Source organism: Myxine glutinosa, chromosome 3, assembly GCF_964187855.1.
Source record: "Myxine glutinosa chromosome 3, kmMyxGlut1.1, whole genome shotgun sequence".
NCBI classification, from domain to species: Eukaryota; Metazoa; Chordata; class Myxini; order Myxiniformes; family Myxinidae; genus Myxine; species Myxine glutinosa.
In genome coordinates this window covers 196570405-196591174 of record NC_136263.1, presented here as the reverse complement: position 1 = coordinate 196591174, position 20770 = coordinate 196570405, and the positions used below count along the sequence as shown (strand labels likewise).

The 20770-nt window shown below is 50.6% G+C and overlaps 1 protein-coding gene across 1 annotated transcript; it reads right to left on the bottom strand.

Moving 5' to 3' along the window:
* Positions 1 to 422: 422 nt before the first annotated feature.
* LOC137422885 (peptidyl-prolyl cis-trans isomerase FKBP1A) lies at positions 423 to 20540 on the bottom strand. Its single transcript, XM_068109516.2, has 5 exons — positions 20212 to 20540; positions 17904 to 17951; positions 17592 to 17704; positions 8034 to 8187; positions 423 to 782 (listed from the first exon to the last, which is right to left on the bottom strand). Exons 1-4 carry the CDS (start codon positions 20246 to 20248, stop codon positions 8059 to 8061), a joined length of 327 nt encoding a protein of 108 aa, XP_067965617.1. The 5' UTR covers positions 20249 to 20540; the 3' UTR covers positions 423 to 782; positions 8034 to 8058.
* Between the last annotated feature and the right edge of the window lie 230 nt (positions 20541 to 20770).

Here is a 20770-nt window from a genome sequence, read left to right as displayed (position 1 = left end):
AACCACTTTCCCGAGGCCCTTCATTTCCACCCATCACTCCCAGGGTTCCCCTATCCCGAGCAGCAACCTTTTCTCTTACTTGTATTACTGTGCAGCACCTCCTACTCCTCCTTTATTGTTCATCAATTCCCTTGCTTGGTGTGTCCAAATTTGACCCACTATCAGTCAGTTGTCTTTTTACACTCTGCCACTTTGCTCTCACAGAGAGAAAATCATAAATAAAGAACAAGGTAAAACAGCTGTCGAATCACAACTACAAGAACCATTAAATTTGAGCAAATGGACTTTTCAGGCACTCTACAGAAGTGGTCAACTGCCAAGTTTTTACCGTAACTGGGGTGGTGATTGCGTTTGTGGAAGAAAGAAATAGGAGTGCATACGATACTAAAGGGTGGTGATGGAGACACCCTCCGGACCAGAGATTGCCCACAAGTCATACTTTACTGATGAAATGGCACAGATTCAAGGGCCCAGACTGAAATCAGGTCCGGGTTCTACCAGAACAGAGGCTTTAAGTGAAGTTACAATGACCAGGTTAACAAAGGCGGCAATGCAGAACCTCCGTATCCACCACCGGATCATTTCACAATCGGAGGTGCAATCACGGGTGATGAATCCACGACAGCATGCATGATCCACTTGAAGTTACTTCATGTGCAAACTAATCGATTGACGAGATAAATTGCGAACAGGCCCAGAAACACCAATGCTCTAAGGAATCAAATGCAGGCCCAAAAACCGTTTTTCCAAAGCATGAGGGGATCAGAAGCTTCCTTGGAAATCTGCAACGACAGAACAAGCCGTTTCACACCAAAAATCCCAGTAACTTGCAGGCAGCAGCTTCTCCAAAATTGGCACGAATGCAAATACAATTAGCTTGCATCACAGTTGGAACAAGGTAAAAAGAATATACAGTATACATCAGAATAATATTGTTGCGGATATGGGATTTGGCCTCCATCCATATCCGCTTGTAAATATTCCCCTATTTCCCCAATACTTCCCAACTATCCCCAATCCCCCATTCCCTAGTCCCATTGTCTGTAAACAACACTCTGTAGCCCCGACCTTCCCCAATTTCCCCCATTAAATGTCGCATCCAGGTTCACCGCATCTCACGTACACAACTATAGGACATCTTGCTAGTTATTCTTAGTCTATGTCAGTTAAGGACTCGTTTCCATTAATTCTGACTCTTCGTTGCACCAGAATGTGATTGTATGGCACCGTTAGAAAGTTTAGGACCTCCCAATACCTCCCCGCAGCTCTTCCTCATGGTACAACAACAACAACAACAACAACAGCAACAACAACAGCGGCGGCGGCGCGGGGAGTGTGCGTCCTCACTCCGGCTTGGTTAGCCGCCATTGAACATGTGCTCCGACGGGGTTACCACGCAGGGGCTCGCTGTCAGCTCCTCGTCAAGGGTGGAGCCCGGTAACCCCCCGCACCCAATAGGAGCGGCGGACCGATTCCATCTGGGGCGGAGCTAACGAGCCGAGGGCGTGTCACTCCCCGCTGGACATGCGCAGGAAGAGGGAGGTGACGTCAGATGCGCCTCAGCTTGGAGAGAAAAGGACGCCACCTCCGAGCGCGACAATACCTCCCCGCATCTCTGGACCGGACCGTGTTGATTCTGCCCCTGAGCCAAGGTGCACCTTGAGCTATCGACTGCCTGTCCTTCCCTGCCATCAATCCCCGTGTAAGTCAGTCTTGTCCCGTTTGTCTGTGGTCTGTCGGGGATAGATAAGACTGTGTCTAAGTGCCCATCTTTTCTGTGCTTTACCTCTTACCGTGTAATCTACCCGTTTCTGCATCACCAATATTATATCCTCCTCCGGAGGTCTTGAGAACTGTACCCCTTGTGTCGTTGCATTTATCCCAGCCGTTGTGTCCTTTCCTTCATTGATTTAGCGTAGCGCGATTCGGCCAACGTTCGAGTGGAATCGGGCGGGATAGGGTTCTAATCGGGGAGTAACTGTGCGGACGCGGTAATACCAAACCGCTCGGTAAACTAACATCTAACACCGCGTCTGTAACAATTGGTGTCGGGGAGTGAGATCGGACCCGAAGCGCGCTTCACGCGCTCGAAATTATTAACGGCGAAATTTGATTTTGTTTTACAAAAATAAAAACCCGAATTTTGAAAGTCGCGCTATGGCAGATCAAGACGGCTGGGTTCCGGTAGAGGAGAGTGAGGCAGGGTCGATCCAGGACCAAATTGAGGGACATGAGGAGAGCGAAGCAGTGAGGGTGGCAGGGTCGCAAAATAGCGTCCTCGCGCACGAGGTTACGGGCGCGCAAAATGGCGCCTCACACATGGCCACGGCGACCGCGCCCGCGACCGTAGTAGCGCCACTGGTAGATTTGGACCTTTTTTTAATACAAATGAAGGCCCTTATGGCCCAGAATAGCGAGCAAATGAGGGCTGATAGTGAGCGATTGGGTGAGCGATTGGAGGGCCAAATGGGGGTAATGGGGAACCGGATGGATGCTCAGGGTGAGTGATTGGAGGGCCAAATGGGGTCCAATAGCGAGAAATTGAGGGAGGACATGGGGGCCCAGATCGGAGGGTTAGGGAGTAGAATAGAGGGATTAGACAATAGATTAGGGGAAATACAGGAGGGGTTAATGGGGGTAGAAAACAGAATGGCCGCTCAAGAGAATCAAATGGAAGGGATGCAAAAGGGGTTAGAGGGGTTAGAAAACAGTATGGAAGGCAAATTGAGGGACATGAGGGACCAAGCGGAAAGGGAAGTTAAAAAAATGGGGCAGCAGATAGAGGGGGTCAGAATGGGGGTAGAAACTAAATTGGATGCTCACAGGGAGGAAATGGAGCAGATGAGGGTGGCATCTGGGCAGGAGATGCAAGTGATGGGAGAAGAGATCAGAAGAGGTGTGAGTGAGGAGGTCGGAGGAGTGTGCGAGGAGGTGAGGCACTGTAAGGAGCGCATGGAGAAGGAGGTGAGAAAGGGGACTGTAAAATTGCAAGGTGGTATAGAGGAGTTGACGCTGGGAGTAGAACAACTGACAGTGGGACAAAAGGAGTTGGGGGACCAGGTAAAGAAGAACACAGCGGTAATAGAGGGTTTAAAATCGACACAGAAGGAGATGAAAAAGGATGTAGGGGTAAGTAAAAAAGAGTGTCAGACGGTACATGAGGACCTGACGAGGAAAATGAACAAAGTGGTAGAGGTGATGGAGGTTAAAGAGCGGGAGGTGCGGGAGCACATAGAAAAAAATTAAGTGGAGTTAGAGGAAGAACTTAAAGGGGCGCACGAGGAGATGAAGGAGGTGAAGCAGAAATTAGAAGAAGTGGAAGAAGGGGTGAGCGAAATTAAGAAGCGACGGAGAGAGGATAAGAAAGAGATAAAGGAGGAAGTAAAAGAATTGGTCCAAAGTCTGTGTTCGGATCGTGATGATGTGCTCATTAACCGAATGAGGGATTCGCAGGTGATGGAGGAGAAGCGAAGAGAAAGAGGACCCGGTGTAAGTGGTGACCAATATGGTCGTGCGTATGATGCGCCAGGTGATTTAATAAGCTTGGGGGTCGAGATAGACCCGGATGTTCGTGAGAGGCCAAGAGTGAGGTGTATGGCTGGTCCGGAGGGTATGGAACGAGAGGTGCGAGGTGTGGGTGAGCAAGGTTGTGGTGGTATGGAATGGGTAGCGGGTTGCGGAAGTGTGACCCATGCATCGACACCAACAAGGGTAGTTGTTAGAGGGACAGGGGAGGCACGAGAGCCCCTTGGGGGTAATGTACTGTGGGGGCCCGGCCGGTTCGGCCCCGCGCTGACCCCGCAAGGGGCGACGCACGGGGTCCGGCAGGCGGGCAACGACTCACATACGAGGTGGTCCCACAAGGTCCCACTCGCGCCGTATGACGGAGGGTAAGGGTGGCATCCCTGCCACCCTTCCCATGAGTGGGGCAAATGCGCTATAGTTTATGGGGTGTATGGCAGTGAAAACTAGCCCGGGTGGGTTAGGTTATATTGATAGGGATCTAGCGAAGATGACATTAGGTAACGATAAGGTTAGGTAGTGACTGATACCTGTAGTGGGGACGCAGGTAGTTTAGTGTGGATGATAATGACGAGGGAGCGCAATAGTTTAAAGGGACGACTGGGAAGCGCAAGTTTCAGAGGGGAGTAGTTAGATGAGATGATGCTGTGTGAGAACTGGACAGGTGTGTGGAGCAGTGTATGAGTAGTGAGTGTTGTGGAGCAGTGTGGAGCAGTGTATGAGTAGTGAGTGTTGTGGATCAGCGCGAATGCGCTTGGGGGAGAGAAGGGTGCAGGCGGCACCAAGTATGAGAGCACAGGTGTGCAAGTACAGGTGTGTGGAATATATGGAGCAGAGAATGACTGGTGTGGAGAGAGTTGGAGTAAGTGGTACGGAGTGGTGTGCATGGTGCGAAGGTGTGGATGGGGGAAGAGTGGACCCCTTTCACGAGTACCCGGGGCGGGTAGTGTAAGTGTTAGGTAGAGGGTATAGGTAAATTGTGGTTGGATATTGGCATTTGTGGTGCGGTTGCAGAATGGTATTGTGGATGGGTGCATTAGTGTTATGGAAATGGCTGGGCGTGTAGCCTGTTAGTGTGTGTAGTTGGTTGGGCGCTCCACCACTGTGAGGATGTCGGCCAGGTGAGGCCGCAGGTGGGCTCTGGGAGCCGGTAGTAGTTGTTGTGGATGGGGCCCGAGGATCCGGAGGACGGACCCGGGTAGCCCAGTGCCAGAGGGCACCAGTGGGGTGACAGAGCCAGGAGAGGGCCTTCCCCAGTTAGTTAGGTTAGGGTGAGGAGCAGGTAAGCTCGGGTGGCAACTACAGTGGTGGAGGTGTGCAGGTGGGTAGACCTGCTGGGAGAGCTACACGTCACAGCCCAGAAATTGTGCGAGAGCACCGAGTGTTGAATCGGGGGAGTGAGACCCCAAATTGAGAAGCACCACAGTTTGGTCAATGGGAATTGGTTTTTAGAACCCATAGTGTAAGTTGGCCAATGGATTGGCAGGGAAAGACCCCGGGTAATGTAAAGTTGTTAAAGTCATTTAGGAAATAGTTAGGATTGATGAACCTGTCGCACCATACGCAGCCACTTACCTGTGGTGATGATGACTCCACACCTGTGTTTCTTTTGTTCTGTGTTGCAGGAAATGAGAATTGCTGTTGGATTTGTGAGACGCATCACGACGTGGATGAGACATTGGGGTGATTCCATCTCTCCCTCCTTAGGAGGGACTGATGATGAATTGGTGATGGCAAATTTTGATGTTGAGTTGGAGATGGCAAATTTTGATGAGAGTTGGAAATGGCCAATTTGATTGGTTAGGAGGGAGAGAAGACGAATTTGGTTTATGGAAGGAACGGGGAAGACAGTAGGGACATTTGTTGATGTGTAAAGTAGATGTTTATGGGTAGTGTTGTGTTTTGTGGATACAGTAAGGGGTAAGGGAGGGGCAATGTAGGTTACCTGGTGGGGGGGGGGGGGGGGGGCGTACGGTAGGAACGTACCTGTCTCACCTGGTTCCCATGTGCCCCCAGTGTGCATCACCTTGTATTGCGTGCACTTTTGCGCCCTTACCACCTTACTCACTTGTCTTCTTCTTTTGTCTCCCACCTCCGAGGATCTGGCTTTGGGGCAGAGAGAGAGGAGAGAGAGGTGCTGGCTCCGCAGTTGTGGGCCTGTACTTTCGCTGCTTGCTGCCTGGATCGATACACCATATGGACCGCAATTTTTGTGGCCGCCCACCATGGACCGCAGTTCTTTTGCGGCCAAGCACCACCCGTTGATGGACCTCTGGGTCAACGTGGCACCTATGCCATACAGGTGAACCACTTATAGTTGGCCCCCCTGACGGCCACAATTTAGAAATGGACGCGGTTGGCGCCTTTCTTTATCTTTGAAAGAAGCCAGAAGGCCAAGTACACCACATGAAGGCAAGACCAGCGGCAGAACATCGGCCGGCTGCGACACCACCGGTGACTATGAACACTTTATTGGTGCACCGGATGGTGCTGACTGTACATGTTGGGGTGGTGCTTTTGGTGCTTGGATGGGGTGCTCTGCATATTATTAAAGGCCGTAAGGCCACAGAGCACTCGTGGGTTGGTGTATCGATGCTGGCATGCGTGCTCTCTCTCTATGCATAACATCTGCATGTGTTCCTCAAAGAACAGGTCCTGGATCGTAGTGTAAATATCAGTGTAGTCTTGTATAAATGATGCTCCCTACCGGCTGTATGTTTAGTTTGAGGATTCTTTCCGCGATTCGGTTATCCTGTGGGTGTGTTTCTGTGAGGAGAAGGGTGCAACGTCACAGGGGGACATATTTACTCATTTGTGAACATCTGTAAAACTGTCGCACTCAGGGTTGAGTTAATAGTAGAGGGAACTACATCTGAGTGCCACACTAACGTAGGTAAAAATTTATCGGGTCGGGACGCCCCGAGGTAGAGAAGGGTGCAATGTTGCGGATATGGGATTTGGCCTCCATCCATATCCGCTTGTAAATATTCCCCTATTTCCCCAATACTTCCCAACTATCCCCAATCCCCCATTCCCTAGTCCCATTGTCTGTAAACAACACTCTGTAGCCCCGACCTTCCCCTATTTCCCCCATTAAATGTCGCATCCAGGTTCACCGCATCTCACGTAGACAACTATAGGACATCTTGCTAGTTATTCTTAGTCTATGTCAGTTAAGGACTCGTTTCCATTAATTCTGACTCTTCGTTGCACCAGAATGTGATTGTATGGCACCGTTAGAAAGTTTAGGACCTCCCAATACCTCCCCGCAGCTTTTCCTCATGGTACAACAACAACAACAACAACAGCGGCGGCGGTGCGGGGAGTGTGCGTCCTCACTCCGGCTTGGTTAGCCGCCATTGAACATGTGCTCTGACGGGGTTACCACGCAGGGGCTCGCTGTCAGCTCCTCGTCAAGGGCGGAGCCCGGTAACCCCCCGCACCCAATAGGAGCGGCGGACCGATTCCATCTGGGGCGGAGCTAACGAGCCGAGGTTACGTCAGATGCGCCTCAGCTTGGAGAGAAAAGGACGCCACCTCCGAGCGCGACAATACCTCCCCGCATCTCTGGACCGGACCGTGTTGATTCTGCCCCTGAGCCAAGGTGCACCTTGAGCTATCGACTGCCTGTCCTTCCCTGCCATCAATCCCCGTGTAAGTCAGTCTTGTCCCGTTTGTCTGTGGTCTGTCGGGGATAGATAAGACTGTGTCTAAGTGCCCATCTTTTCTGTGCTTTACCTCTTACCGTGTAATCTACCCGTTTCTGCATCACCAATATTATATCCTCCTCCGGAGGTCTTGAGAACTGTACCCCTTGTGTCGTTGCATTTATCCCAGCCGTTGTGTCCTTTCCTTCATTGATTTAGCGTAGCGCGATTCGGCCAACGTTCGAGTGGAATCGGGCGGGATAGGGTTCTAATCGGGGAGTAACTGTGCGGATGCGGTAATACCAAACCGCTCGGTAAACTAACATCTAACACCGCGTCTGTAACAATATGTTGATGCATCTACATATGGCTAAGCCATCCTTACCAGCCACAAAAAATTAAATTTGTCATCCACCACTGCAGTAATCTGTTTATTTAATTCTCCTTTGCAACAATCGCTGAGAGGTCATCCCAATGCGCAATCTTTACGTCTCAATAATCTCATCCACATACTCCTCGAAAGCCAATGCGGATGATGCAAAAACTGTGGGAGGATCATCATGCATTGTGGTTCCAGCAACAGTAGCATGACCGCAACCTGAGGAAGCACGATTGAAGTAGTGCAGCCAAATGGGGTGGGGTGGAGAGGACGGGGTGGGGGGGGTGTGGGGGAGGGGGGGGGGAGTGCGGCGGTGTTGCTTTTTATGAGAGATTCCTCGTATCCAGCGCTTGGTTTTTGTGCGAGACCACGTTATACATTTGTGCCGAGTCGAGTGCGGATCAGCAAGACTTTCCACCTTTATGGAAGTGCTAATCAGGTCCTGGAACCCACGTAAAACTAGCGAGTGTGAAACGTGCTCCTACCTGGACACGAGGCCAGCGCCGAAGGCTACTGCAGCCGCAGCAGTTCAACGTCGAAGAAAAGCGTGGCATTGGCTGGAATGACTCCAGGATAGCCGGTGTCACCATAGCCGTAATCCGGGGTGCACTTGAGTCGTGCACGTTCTCCCACACTCATCTGAAATTTTGAAAACACCAACAATCCATATAGAGCAAAGTTTGCACTCTGACAGAAATCCCAGTCTTCGTGAGATCAGGAAGACAGGAAAAGGTGTAAGGAGATACAGTGCATTCAGAAAGTATTCAGACCCCTTCACATTTTGTTATGTTGCAGCCTCATGCTGAAATCGTTTAAATTCATTTTTTCCCTCATCAATCGACACTCAATACCCCATAATGACAAAGAGAAAACAAAATTTTAGAAAGTTTTGCAAATTTCTTAAAAATAAAAAACTGAAATATCACATTGACATAAGTATTCAGACTCTTTGCTATGACATTTGAAATTTAGCCCAGGTGCCTCCCATTTCTCGATCTTTGAGATGTTTCTACACCTTGATTGGAGTCCACCTGTGGTAAATTCAATTGATTGGACATGATTTGGAAAGGCACACACCTGTCTATATAAGGTCTCAGAGCTGACAATGCATATCAGAGCAAAAACCAAGCCATGAGGTCGAAGGAACTGCCTGCAGAGCTCAGAGACAGGATTGTGTCGAGGAACAGATTTGGGGAAGCCTCCAAAAAATTCCTGCTGCATTGAAGGTTCCCAAGAGCACAGTGGCCTCCACAATTCTTAAATGGAAGAAGTTTGGAACAACCAGGACTCTTCCTCGAGCTGGCCGCCCGGCCAAACTGAGCAATCGGGGGAGAAGGGCCTTGGTAAAAGAGGTGACCAAGATCCCGATGGTCACTCTGGCTGAGCTCCAGAGATCCTGTGTGGAGATGGGAAAAACTTCCAGAAGGACAGCCATCACTGCAACACTCCACCGATATGGGATTTATGGCAGAGTGGCCAGACGGAAGCCTCTCCTCAGTGAAAGGCACATGAAAGCCCGCTTGGAGTTTGCAAAAAAGCACCTAAAGGACTTTCAGACTGCGAGAAACAAGATTCTGTGGGCTTTCATGTGTCTTTCATTGAGAGGCTTCCGTCTGGCCACTCTGCCATAAAGCCCAGATCGGTGGAGTGTTTTTTGTGGACTGAATCGAGGCTCGTGAAAGAGCTGACATTTTCTTCACAAACAAATCAACCAGACAAACAAAATATATAAAAAGAGGGAGCGGAAGACAAGAGAATGGGAAGCACACAAACACTTGAGAGCACACAACATTTAAGAGCAGTGAGATGTGTGGGGGGGGAGAGGGCTTGGGGGGAGGAGGCGTGGGAAAGGGGGGGGGTGGGAGAAGTATAAAACACAAGGACACCAAGGACTTCCAGGACAGAAGTTGGTATTTCAAAAAGTGGAATTGGGGTGAAATTATCGGGGATAGAAAAGATCAAGGTTTTGGATGGGGGAAGATAAGAGATGGTGGTGAACAGCTGTTTTAAAGACCTGGAGGGTGGAGTGGGATTGAAGAGAGTGAGGGAGTTTGTTCCAGAGGCGGGAGAAAAGAGGAATGAAGGAGTGAAGGTGAGCAGAGAGTCTTGATTTTGGCAGTTTAACCATAAGAGGGTTGCAGGCAGATCTTGTGCGACCTGTAGGAATATTTGCGGGACAGAGCCCAGAGAGAGCTGGGGGGGCAAGGCCAGAGAGGAGTCGGTAGAAGACGGAAAGACCACCAACCTGCCTGCGGTGAGTGAGTGAGAGGCCCTTGGAGTTAGCTTCATCGTGGGAGATTCCAATGATTCTGAATGCTTTGCTTTCAACAGCGTGAAGACGAGCTAGGTGTGAAGCAGGAGCACCAGCCCAGAGGGGAGAGCAGTATTCCATTGAGCTGCGGATGAAAGCCTTGTACGTGGTGAGGAGCTCAGGTGTGCCAAGGAAGGACTTCGCACGACGGAGGATGCCCAGTCGGCGACTGGCTTTGGAGGCCAGATTTGAAATGTGGTTTTCCCAGGAAAGATCATGGCAGATAGTGAGACCCAAAAGTTTGAGTGACAGAACTTCTTGGAGAGGATTATTCAGAAAGTAGATGGGAGGGTTGTCCAGTCGGTCTTTTCGGAGAGACATCGTAAGAGTGTGAGATTTGTCAGGATTGAAAGACATGTTCCACTTGTTTGCCCAGTCTGTTATTTTGTCCAGGTCTGCAGAGAGTGAGGAGGCTGCAGACTGCCGATCTGATGGATGAAGAATGGAGCGACAGAGAGTAGAGTCATCAGCAAAGAGATAGAGAGGATTTTCAAGAGAGTCGGAGAGATCATTGATGAAGACCAGAAAAAGCACAGGGCCCAGAACACTGCCTTGGGGAACTCCAGCCTGAAGAGGAAGAGGAGATGAGAGAAACCCATTCAGGGCCACACGTTGACTACGACTAGAGAGGAGGTCCGCCAGCCATGCGTGGAGATGGTTGCAGTGATGGTTGTCCTTCTGGAAGTTACTCCCATCTCCACACAGGATCTCTGGAGCTCAGCCAGTGACCATCGGGTTCTTGGTCACCTCTCTTACCAAGGCCCTTCTCCCCCGATTGCTCAGTTTGGCCGGACGGCCAGCTCGAGGAAGAGTCCTGGTTGTTCCAAACTTCTTCCATTTAAGAATTATGGAGGCCACTGTGCTCTTGGGAACCTTCAATGCAGCAGAGAATTTTTTTGTAGGCTTCCCCAAATCTGTTCCTCGACACAATCCTGTCTCTGAGCTCTGCAGGCAGTTCCTTCAACCTCGTGGCTTGGTTTTTGCTCAGATATGCATTGTCAGCTCTGAGATCTTATATAGACAGGTGTGTGCCTTTCCAAATCATGTCTAATCAATTGAATTTACCACAGGTGGACTCCAATCAAGGTGTAGAAACATCTCAAAGATGATCAAGAGAAATGGGAGGCACCTGGGCTAAATTTCAAGTGTCATAGCAAAGGGTCTGAATACTTTCCCTCGTTTCCTCGAATAATACTTTTCCTTCTTCCTTTCCCTCGCGGCCCCCCTGTACTGTCTTTCCCTCATGGTCCCCCTGTGCTGTGTTCCTGGATGTCTTTTTGTTGAATGTGTTTTAATGAATGTTTCCCCCTGTACTGTCTTTCCCTCACGGCCCCCCTGTACTGTCTTTCCCTCATGGTCCCCCTGTACTGTCTTTCCCTCACGGTCCCCCTGTGCTGTCTTTCCCTCGCGGCCCCTCTGTACTGTCTTTCCCTCACGGTCCTCCTGTACTGTCTTTCCCTCGCGGTCCCCCTGTACTGTCTTTCCCTCGTGGTCCCCCTGTACTGTGTTCCTGGATGTCTTTTTGTTGAATGTGTTTTAATGAATGTTTCCCCCTGTACTGTCTTTCCCTCGTGGTTCCCCTGTACTGTCTTTCCCTCGCGGTCCCCCTGTACTGTCTTTCCCTCGCGGTCCCCCTGTACTGTCTTTCCCTCGCGGTCCCCCTGTACTGTCTTTCCCTCGCGGTCCCCCTGTACTGTCTTTCCCTCGCGGTCCCCCTGTACTGTCTTTCCCTCGCGGTTGTCAGCTCTTTCACGAGCCTCGATTCAGTATTTTAAAAACAAAAAAACATGTGAATGTGATATTTCAGGTTTTTCTTTTTAATAAATTTGCAAAACTTTCTAAAATCTTGTTTTCTCTTTGTCATTATGTGGTATTGAGTGTAGATTGATGAGGGGAATATTGAATTTAAACGATTTCAGCATAAGGCTGCAACATAACAAAATGTGAAAAAAGTGAAGGGGTCTGAATACTTTCTGAATGCACAGTATATTCCTATTACCAGATACAACTTGTGCGGATAATTCCAATCTTACTATTTGGAATTTCAGACGCACCTCCCTCACATTACCTAATGGGAAAATTAAATATGGATGAAATGAGCAAGAGTAAAGATTGTTGGTAGAGTCGGGCAGGGGAGGGGGATAAGATGATATGCCTTTTTCAGAGGTTGGAGAGAAGAGTGAATTGGAATTGGAATCTCGCTCTTCCACGAACTTGGATTTTATAATTAAACGCATTTGTCTCCACGTGCAGCCAATGAGCGATGCCATCAAATACTAACAAGCTAAGGTAATCTTCCTGAGCACTTCGCTCTTCAAATGACCAGGTACATACCAAACATTTAAGTGGAACAACAACCCTCCATCATCCGCCGCTTCACCTGCCCAAATGCAAATATCCACATCCTACCTTCCTCATACTTATCTCCGTTTTCCCAGAATAATCCTCAGTTCCACATTTTCCAAACCTTCCGAACGTTGCATCCTGAAGTCCCTCCTCAGAATCAGACATCACCACCAAATCATCTACAAACATTCCCCAAGCTATCCCTAATCCTTCTCGCTCCCTCGCTCAACCCTTCCACCACCAAGACTAACACAAAAAGACCAAGGACTGACGCTTGATGTAAACTTATCTTCATCTCAAACACTGAGCGACCATTTCTGTATCTATTCGATGTTTTATCCCCCGCATGATCACCTCAACTATCCTTACACCTTTGAGGTGCACATTTCTTCCACAGACACAAACGCACGAAACCTCTGTTGAAACCTTATTAAATGCCATCCCCAGATCTATAAACCCAAAATAGCACTTACCATTCCCTTCCTTCCAAAAAAAACAAGTATACATATAGATAAATAAATATTCCATCACTTTTGTATTCTAAGATGGTTGCCAAAGGAAGATGCGTCAAAACTGAGCTCCATTCCATCGGCAAGGGGTCGATTTTACAACCCCACAACCATCCCAAAAATATTGATCCACACATTATAATAGAGAGATAGCACGGCTTCTTGGGGTTTTCTCCATTTTCCTTAATCCTCTGTCTTCATTTCTGTATTTTATCGGGTTCCCCTCTTACCAGATGAACACTTTTTGTTAGTCGCAGATTTCGTTATTTTCCCTCCATTCACATACTCATTTTTATGCTCAATTCCCAACCGAGGAAAGGTTTTCCATGGATCATAGACCCCCCCCCCACCCCCCACAACTGCCAACCCGTCGCGCACAACTGCCAACCCGTCGCGCACAACTGCCAACCCGCCGCGCACAACTGCCAACCCCTCGCGCACAACTGCCAACCCCTCGCGCACAACTGCCAACCCGTCGCGCACAACTGCCAACCCGTCGCGCACAACTGCCAACCCGCCGCGCACAACTGCCAACCCGCCGCGCACAACTGCCAACTCGCCGCGCACAACTGCCAACCCGTCGTGCACAACTGCCAACCCGTCGCGCACAACTGCCAACCCGTCACGCACAACTGCCAACCCAACTGCTAAATAAAATTAAACCCTATGGAAGAGCGCGGCCCAATGGACAATGGCCATTCCATGGATGTCACAGCAACATAAATTGAGATGGACGTAGAGGGGCCACTAGAGGGCATAGTAGTGGAACCTCCTAGCAGCTCGAACCCAAGCACCAGCTCTGGTATGATGTCCCCATGGGGCAACCTTTTGGCCCAAATAGCGGCCATGCTGAAGGTCGAGATTGCCTGTATGAATTTTGATACGGCAGACACGCCAATTAAAATATAAGTCAAGCAAGATAGAAAATGGAGGTCAAACAAAAGAAAATTAAGGTTGAGTTGGAGAGCCGGCAGATAACCTACATTATAAAAGGAGCTGTATCCGTCTGTCTGTGTGTCATGCTACAACTTGAGAATGGATTTATATGAAACCAACGATGGTGGATTCAGGCAACTCTCAGGTAGGTTTGCGACGTGAAAAAGTGGGGAAAAAAAGGAAAGGTTTGTGTATGGGTACATGGGCACACGTAGCTTAACTGCAATAGCACAACTTGCGACGCTGGCTATCCCTGCACGGATGGCAGGATCTCCCAGGATTCCTTTTTTTGTCCTTGCTGACATAGATTAGCCATCGCAGCTTTGCCGAGGGAATGGAAAGCCCAGTTTTTTTTTTTTTAGCAATTACACAAAGACAGAGACCTCAGAGTTTGTTTCCTGCCATGGCCCGTGCCTAATATGTACCCCAGACAGTTTGAAGGGAAAGCAAGAAATTGTTTATATTTCGACCTTCCTCTTTGTGTGTTGTATATTATTAGCAATTGAGCATCTAAAAAGGCTGTGATGAATATCCCATTAACACTCCCCCCTCCTCGTTCCAAGTATATTAGTGAGGCCGGTATCCATACACCACCTAATCTGTTTTTTTTGTATACAGGATCGAGGCTCGTGAAAGAGCTAACATTTATCACAACAACAAAAAAAAAAAAATCAAACAGGACACACGAAACATACAATAACGGTAGCGGTAGAAAATATGGGGAGAGAAGGGGAAGCGCAAACACAACATTTGAGAGCAGGGACATCGGAAGATCTGTGAGAGGGAGAGCGCTTGGGGGGAAGAGGAATGGGAAGGGGGCTGGTGGGAGAAGTATAAAACACAAGGACACTGCAAGGACTTCCAGGAAAGAAGTTGGTATTTCAAAAAAGTGGATCTGGGGTGAATTAGCGGGGGTAGAAAAGATCAAGGTTTTGGATGGGGGAAGATAAGAGATGGTGGTGAACAGCTGTTTTAAAGACATGGAGGGAGGAGTGGGATTGAAGAGAGTGAGGGAGTTTGTTCCAGAGGTGGGAGAAAAGAGGAATGAAGGAGTGAAGGTGAGTAGCGTCTTGATTTTGGCAGTTTAACCATGAGGGTTGCAGACAGATCTTGTGTGACCTGTAGGAATATTTGGGGGACAGAGCCCAGAGATAGAGCTGGGGGAGCAAGGCCGGAGAGGAGTCGGTAGAAGACAGAAAGACCACCAACCTGCCTGTGGTGAGTTAGTGAAAGGCCCTCGGAGTTTGCTTCATCGCGGGAGATTCCAATTATTTGGAAAGCTTTGGTTTCAACAGCGTGAAGCCGAGCTAGGTGTGAGGTAGGGGCACTGGCCCAGAGGGGAGAACAGTATTCCATTGAACTGCGGATGAAAGCGTTGTATGTGGTGAGGAGCTCAGGTGTGCCAAGGAAGGACTTCGCACGACGGAGGATGCCCAGTCGGTGACTGGCTTTGGAGGCCAGATTGGAAATGTGGTTTTCCCCGGAAAGATCATGGCAGATAGTGAGACCCAAAAGCTTGAGCGACAGAACTTCTTGGAGAGGATTGTTCAGAAAGTAGATGGGAGGGCTGTCCAGTCGGTCTTTTCTGAGACATAGTAAGAGTGTGAGATTTGTCAGGATTGAAAGACATGTTCCACTTGTTTGACCAGTCTGATTTTGACCAGGTCCGTAGAGAGTGAGGAGGCTGCAGACTGCTGATCTGAGGGATGAGGAATGGAGCAGCAGGGAGTGGAGTCATCAGCAAAGAGATAGAGGATTTTCAAGAGAGTCGGAGAGATCATTAATGAAGACCAGAAAAAGCACAGGGCCCAGAACACTGCCTTGGGGAACTCCAGCCAGAACAGAAAGGGGAGATGAGAGAAACCCATTCAGGGCCATACGTTGACTACGACCAGAGGAAGTCCTCAAGCCATGCGTGGAGATTCCATGGATACCATAGGAGAGTTTGGTGAGCAGAGCGGGGAGCCAGACCATATCGAAGGCACGTGATATGTCAAGGGAGACAGCTCTAATTTCGTGTTTGGCATCGAGGACCTCCATCCATTGTTGAGAAAGCAGAAGCAGCATGTCCAGAGTAGAGTGACCTGGTCTGAAACCAAATTGATGGTCAGAGATCAAGCCATTGGAGAAGAGTAAAGATTTGATGTCCGAAGCAATGATGGATTCCATGACTTTGCTGATAATTGGGCGATAATCTTGGCTGATAATCGTTTTTGCCAATTCACAACTGGGTTTTTTTCACAATTACACAGATTGGTATTCCCGTCAGCAAAGCGATTGGTCTTGTATTCTCGTTTCAGTGAACTTTAAGGCGAGCATCAAGGGAGCATAAATGGAATGATGGAGGTCAGTGTGACATCATGGTCGAAGATCCTCCTCCACCCTCCTCATTGGGTGGAGACGAGAGGCTATTGTGGTCGGAGTGGTAAGTAGTAGAGCAGAGACTCCCATGATGGGCAGGTTAGACCCCATGGTGATGAACAAGAGCACAGAACCCAAGTCAAGTAGAGGGTTAGGCCCCATGGTGAAACATAGTGCCACCAATGGGGAGTGTCGCAATATCTCCCCAAGGGGGCAGTTAAACTCATAGGGAGCAGAGCAATAGGCCAGTTTAAAGCCCATAATGGGCATAATAGAGTCCACGTGGATGGTGACATCAGACACCACGAGACTCTACATAGGGGAGCAGTACATGAGGTGTGATAGTGTTGAGATCACATGGTCAGGTAGTGTAACTGGGGAGATCACAAGGTGTGCAGTGGTTTTCGTCCCCACCCGAGAGCAAGTAGAAGGAGGAAATGGTTGTGTGCGAGGGAGCTTCAGGGCTGATGTGGTGAGAATTTTATAGGCACAGGAGATGGGGGTGGAGGAGGAAAGGCAGGGGTTGGTGTGGGCAACCAAATTGGCCCCCAGAGCCTTGGAGGTCCGGTTGGGACCACTATGGGCACTGTTATTGGGCTTGGGGCCTACCTAGGAGCAAGATTTGGCAGCAAATGAGCAAAGTGAGCCAGCAAAGCTCAGCTCCACCGAGTCCTCTTTGTTGACAGTAGGCAGTGGCAGCAACCGACTGTCACATGAAAGCAGCAGAGGGGATGTAGAACCATTACCATTATACATCCAAATTGAAGTAGATAATATAATTATAATTATATCAATAATTATAATTGATATTTTAGAAAATTCGAGAAATTTCAAAGTTAAAGGAAATTTATATGTTTAAATCGATCAAAATTTGAGGGCCGATAGGATTAAGGTGCACACCTTTGTCCTCCTCCATTTTTTGTGCTCCGGTGGGATTTGGGATTAGAGGAGAACGAGAGAAGAAAAAAATGAGTGCATGGCCAACTTCTAGGTGAGTATGGTGCAGAAACTTATTTGAGAGTGACACTTCTACTGGAAGGAAGCCTGGTGTTGGCTTAGCGGTTAGGGTGCCGGCTTGGGATCCTAGGATCCTGGGTTCGAATCCCGGTCGATCGCTAAATTAACACCAGGGGGATTGACTCAGTACCAGCTTGCTGGGATGAATGATCCCGGTGTGTACCCCGGGTTAGAATAGGTACACAGTATCCCTGCGCATCATGAGAGGCAACCAAAGGTTGGCGTCAGGAATGGCATCTGGCCATAAAAACATTGCCTGAAACAGGGAACCATGATTGTCATGGGGCCCGCAAGGCTAACCCCCGCTCCAGCGGGGAAAATGGCCTTAAAACGATCATTCATTCATTCATTCACTTCTACTGGAAGGAGCCTCCAGTTAGTGGCGGTGAGGTAGAGGAGTTAGAAGATTTGGAAAATGGAGGAGTTGGGAAGTAGAGCTATTACTGAAGGCCTTGGGACTTCGTGAAAGGTTGAAAGACGCCAGGCTGGCGAGTGGAAGGTTTCCTCGTTAGTTTTCCTCGCAACCACAGAGCGTAACAAGAGCCGACGCGTTCGCACCGTACCCGAGAGACGCCTTCATCCCAGCCACGGATCACCTCGCCTTTGCCGATCTCAAACATAAAGGTTTTCTGCCTGTCACGAGAAGAGTCAAATTTTGTCCCGTTGTCGAGCGTGCCTGAGGGAGGAAAGACACGTACAACGTGCAGGTAATCACATCGACATGTTCTGTTAGATCCAGATAACGCAATAGGTCACTTTACTGACAAAAGTGAATGGACCCGATGGCGTACTCATAAAGGTATGTCCAATGCAAGGCAGCAGGTGAGAAACACAGAAGTATAACCGGAGACCATTTTAATGAACGATATTCTCACCTGTGTAGTGCACCACACAGGTCTGCCCTTTCTTTGGAAAGGTTACCCCTGGAAAAGGAAAGGGTGGCGTTAGCTAAAGGTATGGATGTCAAATTCATGCACGCATGGGTGAGAATGGGGTGTGGGGTGGATGGGAGGAAGGAGAAGAATTAGGTGAGCATGATTAGAAGGTGGGGTTGGAGGTTGCTCAGCATTATGAGGGGTAGTTGGGTGAACATGATTCGATAGGGGGAAGATAGGGGTGCATATGGTATTAAATGAGGGGCGAGGTGCATAATGGGAATATAAATGGACAGGGTGGAATGTTTACATGCAGACAAATTCAATTGGGAGGGTATGGTGGTCGGGGAGTTTGGTCCAGGATGAAACCGTGGTGGAAAGGGGAGGAGCGGATGAGTGAGGAGGAGGTGAGGAGGAGGGAGGGGTGAGGAGGAGAAAGGAGGCGAGGAGTGATGAGGGAGGAGCGAGGAGGAGGAATGAGTGGGGGAGGAGGATAGGGTGGGGGAGAAGGGATGGAGAGACAATGAGGCAATTAGGAGGGACTAACAAGGAGATGTGAAGGGGGAAGGGGACCGGGGAGGGGAAGAAGGGAAGAAAAGAGGAGGTGAGGGGAGGGAGGCAAAAGGGAGGGGACGAGGTGAAGAGGGGCATGGGAGAGGGAGGAGACTAGTTGGAAAGGAGGGAGGAGACGAGTTTGAGAGGAGAGAGGAGACGAGTTGGAGAGGAGGGAGGAGACGAGTTGGAGAGGAGGGAGGAGACGAGTTGGAGAGGGGGGAAGTGACGGAGACAAGGGTGGAAGGAGGCCAAGAGGGGAAGGAGGCCAAGAAGGGAAGGAGGCCAAGAGGGGAAGGAGGAGGAGGACACAAGAGGGGAAGGGGAAGGAGGAGGAGACGAGGTGAGGATGGGGGTGGAGACGAGGTGGAGACGAGGTGGGGATGGGGGTGGAGACGAGGTGGGGATGGGGGTGGAGACGAGGTGGGGATGGGGGTGGGGTGGGGATGGGGATGGGGGTGGAGACGAGGTGGGGATGGGGGTGGGGATGTGGGTGGGGATGGGGGTGGAGACGAGGTGGGGATGGGGGTGGAGACGAGGTGGGGGTGGGGGTGGAGACGAGGTGGGGGTGGGGGTGGAGACGAGGTGGGGGTGGGGATGGGGGTGGAGACGAGGTGGGGATGGGGGTGGGGATGGGGGTGGGGATGGGGGTGGAGACGAGGTGGGGATGGGGGTGGAGACGAGGTGGGGATGGGGGTGGAGACGAGGTGGGGATGGGGGTGGAGACGAGGTGGGGATGGGGGTGGAGACGAGGTGGGGATGGGGGTGGAGACGAGGTGGGGATGGGGGTGGAGACGAGGTGGGGATGGGGGTGGAGACGAGGTGGGGATGGGGGTGGAGACGAGGTGGGGATGGGGGTGGAGACGAGGTGGGGTTGGGGGTGGAGACGAGGTGGGGATGGGGGTGGAGACGAGGTGGGGATGGGGGTGGAGACGAGGTGGGGATGGGGGTGGAGACGAGGTGGGGATGGGGGTGGAGACGAGGTGGGGATGGGGGTGGAGACGAGGTGGGGATGGGGGTGGGGTGGGGATGGGGATGGGGGTGGAGACGAGGTGGGGATGGGGGTGGAGACGAGGTGGGGATGGGGGTGGAGACGAGATGGGGGTAGAGACGAGGTGGGGATGGCGGTGGAGACGGGATGGGGGTGGAGACGAGGTGGGGGTGGGGGTGGAGACGAGGTGGGGGTGGGGGTGGAGACGAGGTGGGGGTGGGGGTGGAGACGAGGTGGGGATGGGGGTGGAGACGAGGTGGGGATGGGGGTGGAGACGTGGTGGGGATGGGGGTGGAGACGAGGTGGGGATGGGGGTGGAGACGAGGTGGGGATGGGGGTGGAGACGAGGTGGGGATGGGGTGGAGACGAGGTGGGGATGGGGTGGAGACGAGGTGGGGATGGGGGTGGAGACGAGGTGGGGATGGGGGTGGAGACGAGGTGGGGATGGGGGTGGAGACGAGGTGGGGATGGGGGTGGAGACGAGGTGGGGATGGGGGTGGAGACGAGGTGGGGGTGGGGGTGGAGACGAGGTGGGGGTGGGGGTGGAGACGAGGTGGGGGTGGGGGTGGAGACGAGGTGGGGGTGGGGGAGGCGACGAGGTGGGGATGGGGGAGGCGACGAGGTGACGAAGAGGGAGAGGAAGGGGCAGGGAGGGACGGAGGTTTGTTCAGCCTACAAGCCGATAGAACCACCATAGACCATAGTGATAGTTGTTCTCGCGAAGACGCAAACGCGATCCGTACGAAAGACCGTCTTCGGTATTACCATCTCCTGGTTTGATGGTCTCTTTCTCAACACCCATGGCACCTCTTTCTCTTCCTGAAACCAACACGGTCCCCGCAGACCTCGAATGTAACGGGCAAATGACCCCACCCGCTCGAAGAACGATAAAAATTAAAATTATTCCTTCTCACTGATTGTTCCTTTCGCTAACTTAATCAAACAAAATTATGTAAACATAACCACACAAGTGTAGTTTAAAAGTGCACGATTTATAAACCGTTAAATCAGCTCGAAATGAAGGAGGGAATCCAAACCAGACATGTACACCACTGATTACTGCTCATACACCGCCCAACGGTCTCGCATGTTGTGTCTTCGCAGGGTTTATACGGGGTGAAATAACATGACACCTCCCAAAGTCGAACTGGATCGTTTATTCCCCGATATGGGCACATTGCGCATGCGCACTCGTGTGAGACTGGAACACGTCAACACCAAGAATTGTACACTAGTGATGGGCGATTCTGGGATGTTTGGAATCCGATTCCGAATACTTTTTTTTTTTAGGGATTGATGGAATGGAGTACTTTTTTCGTTTTCT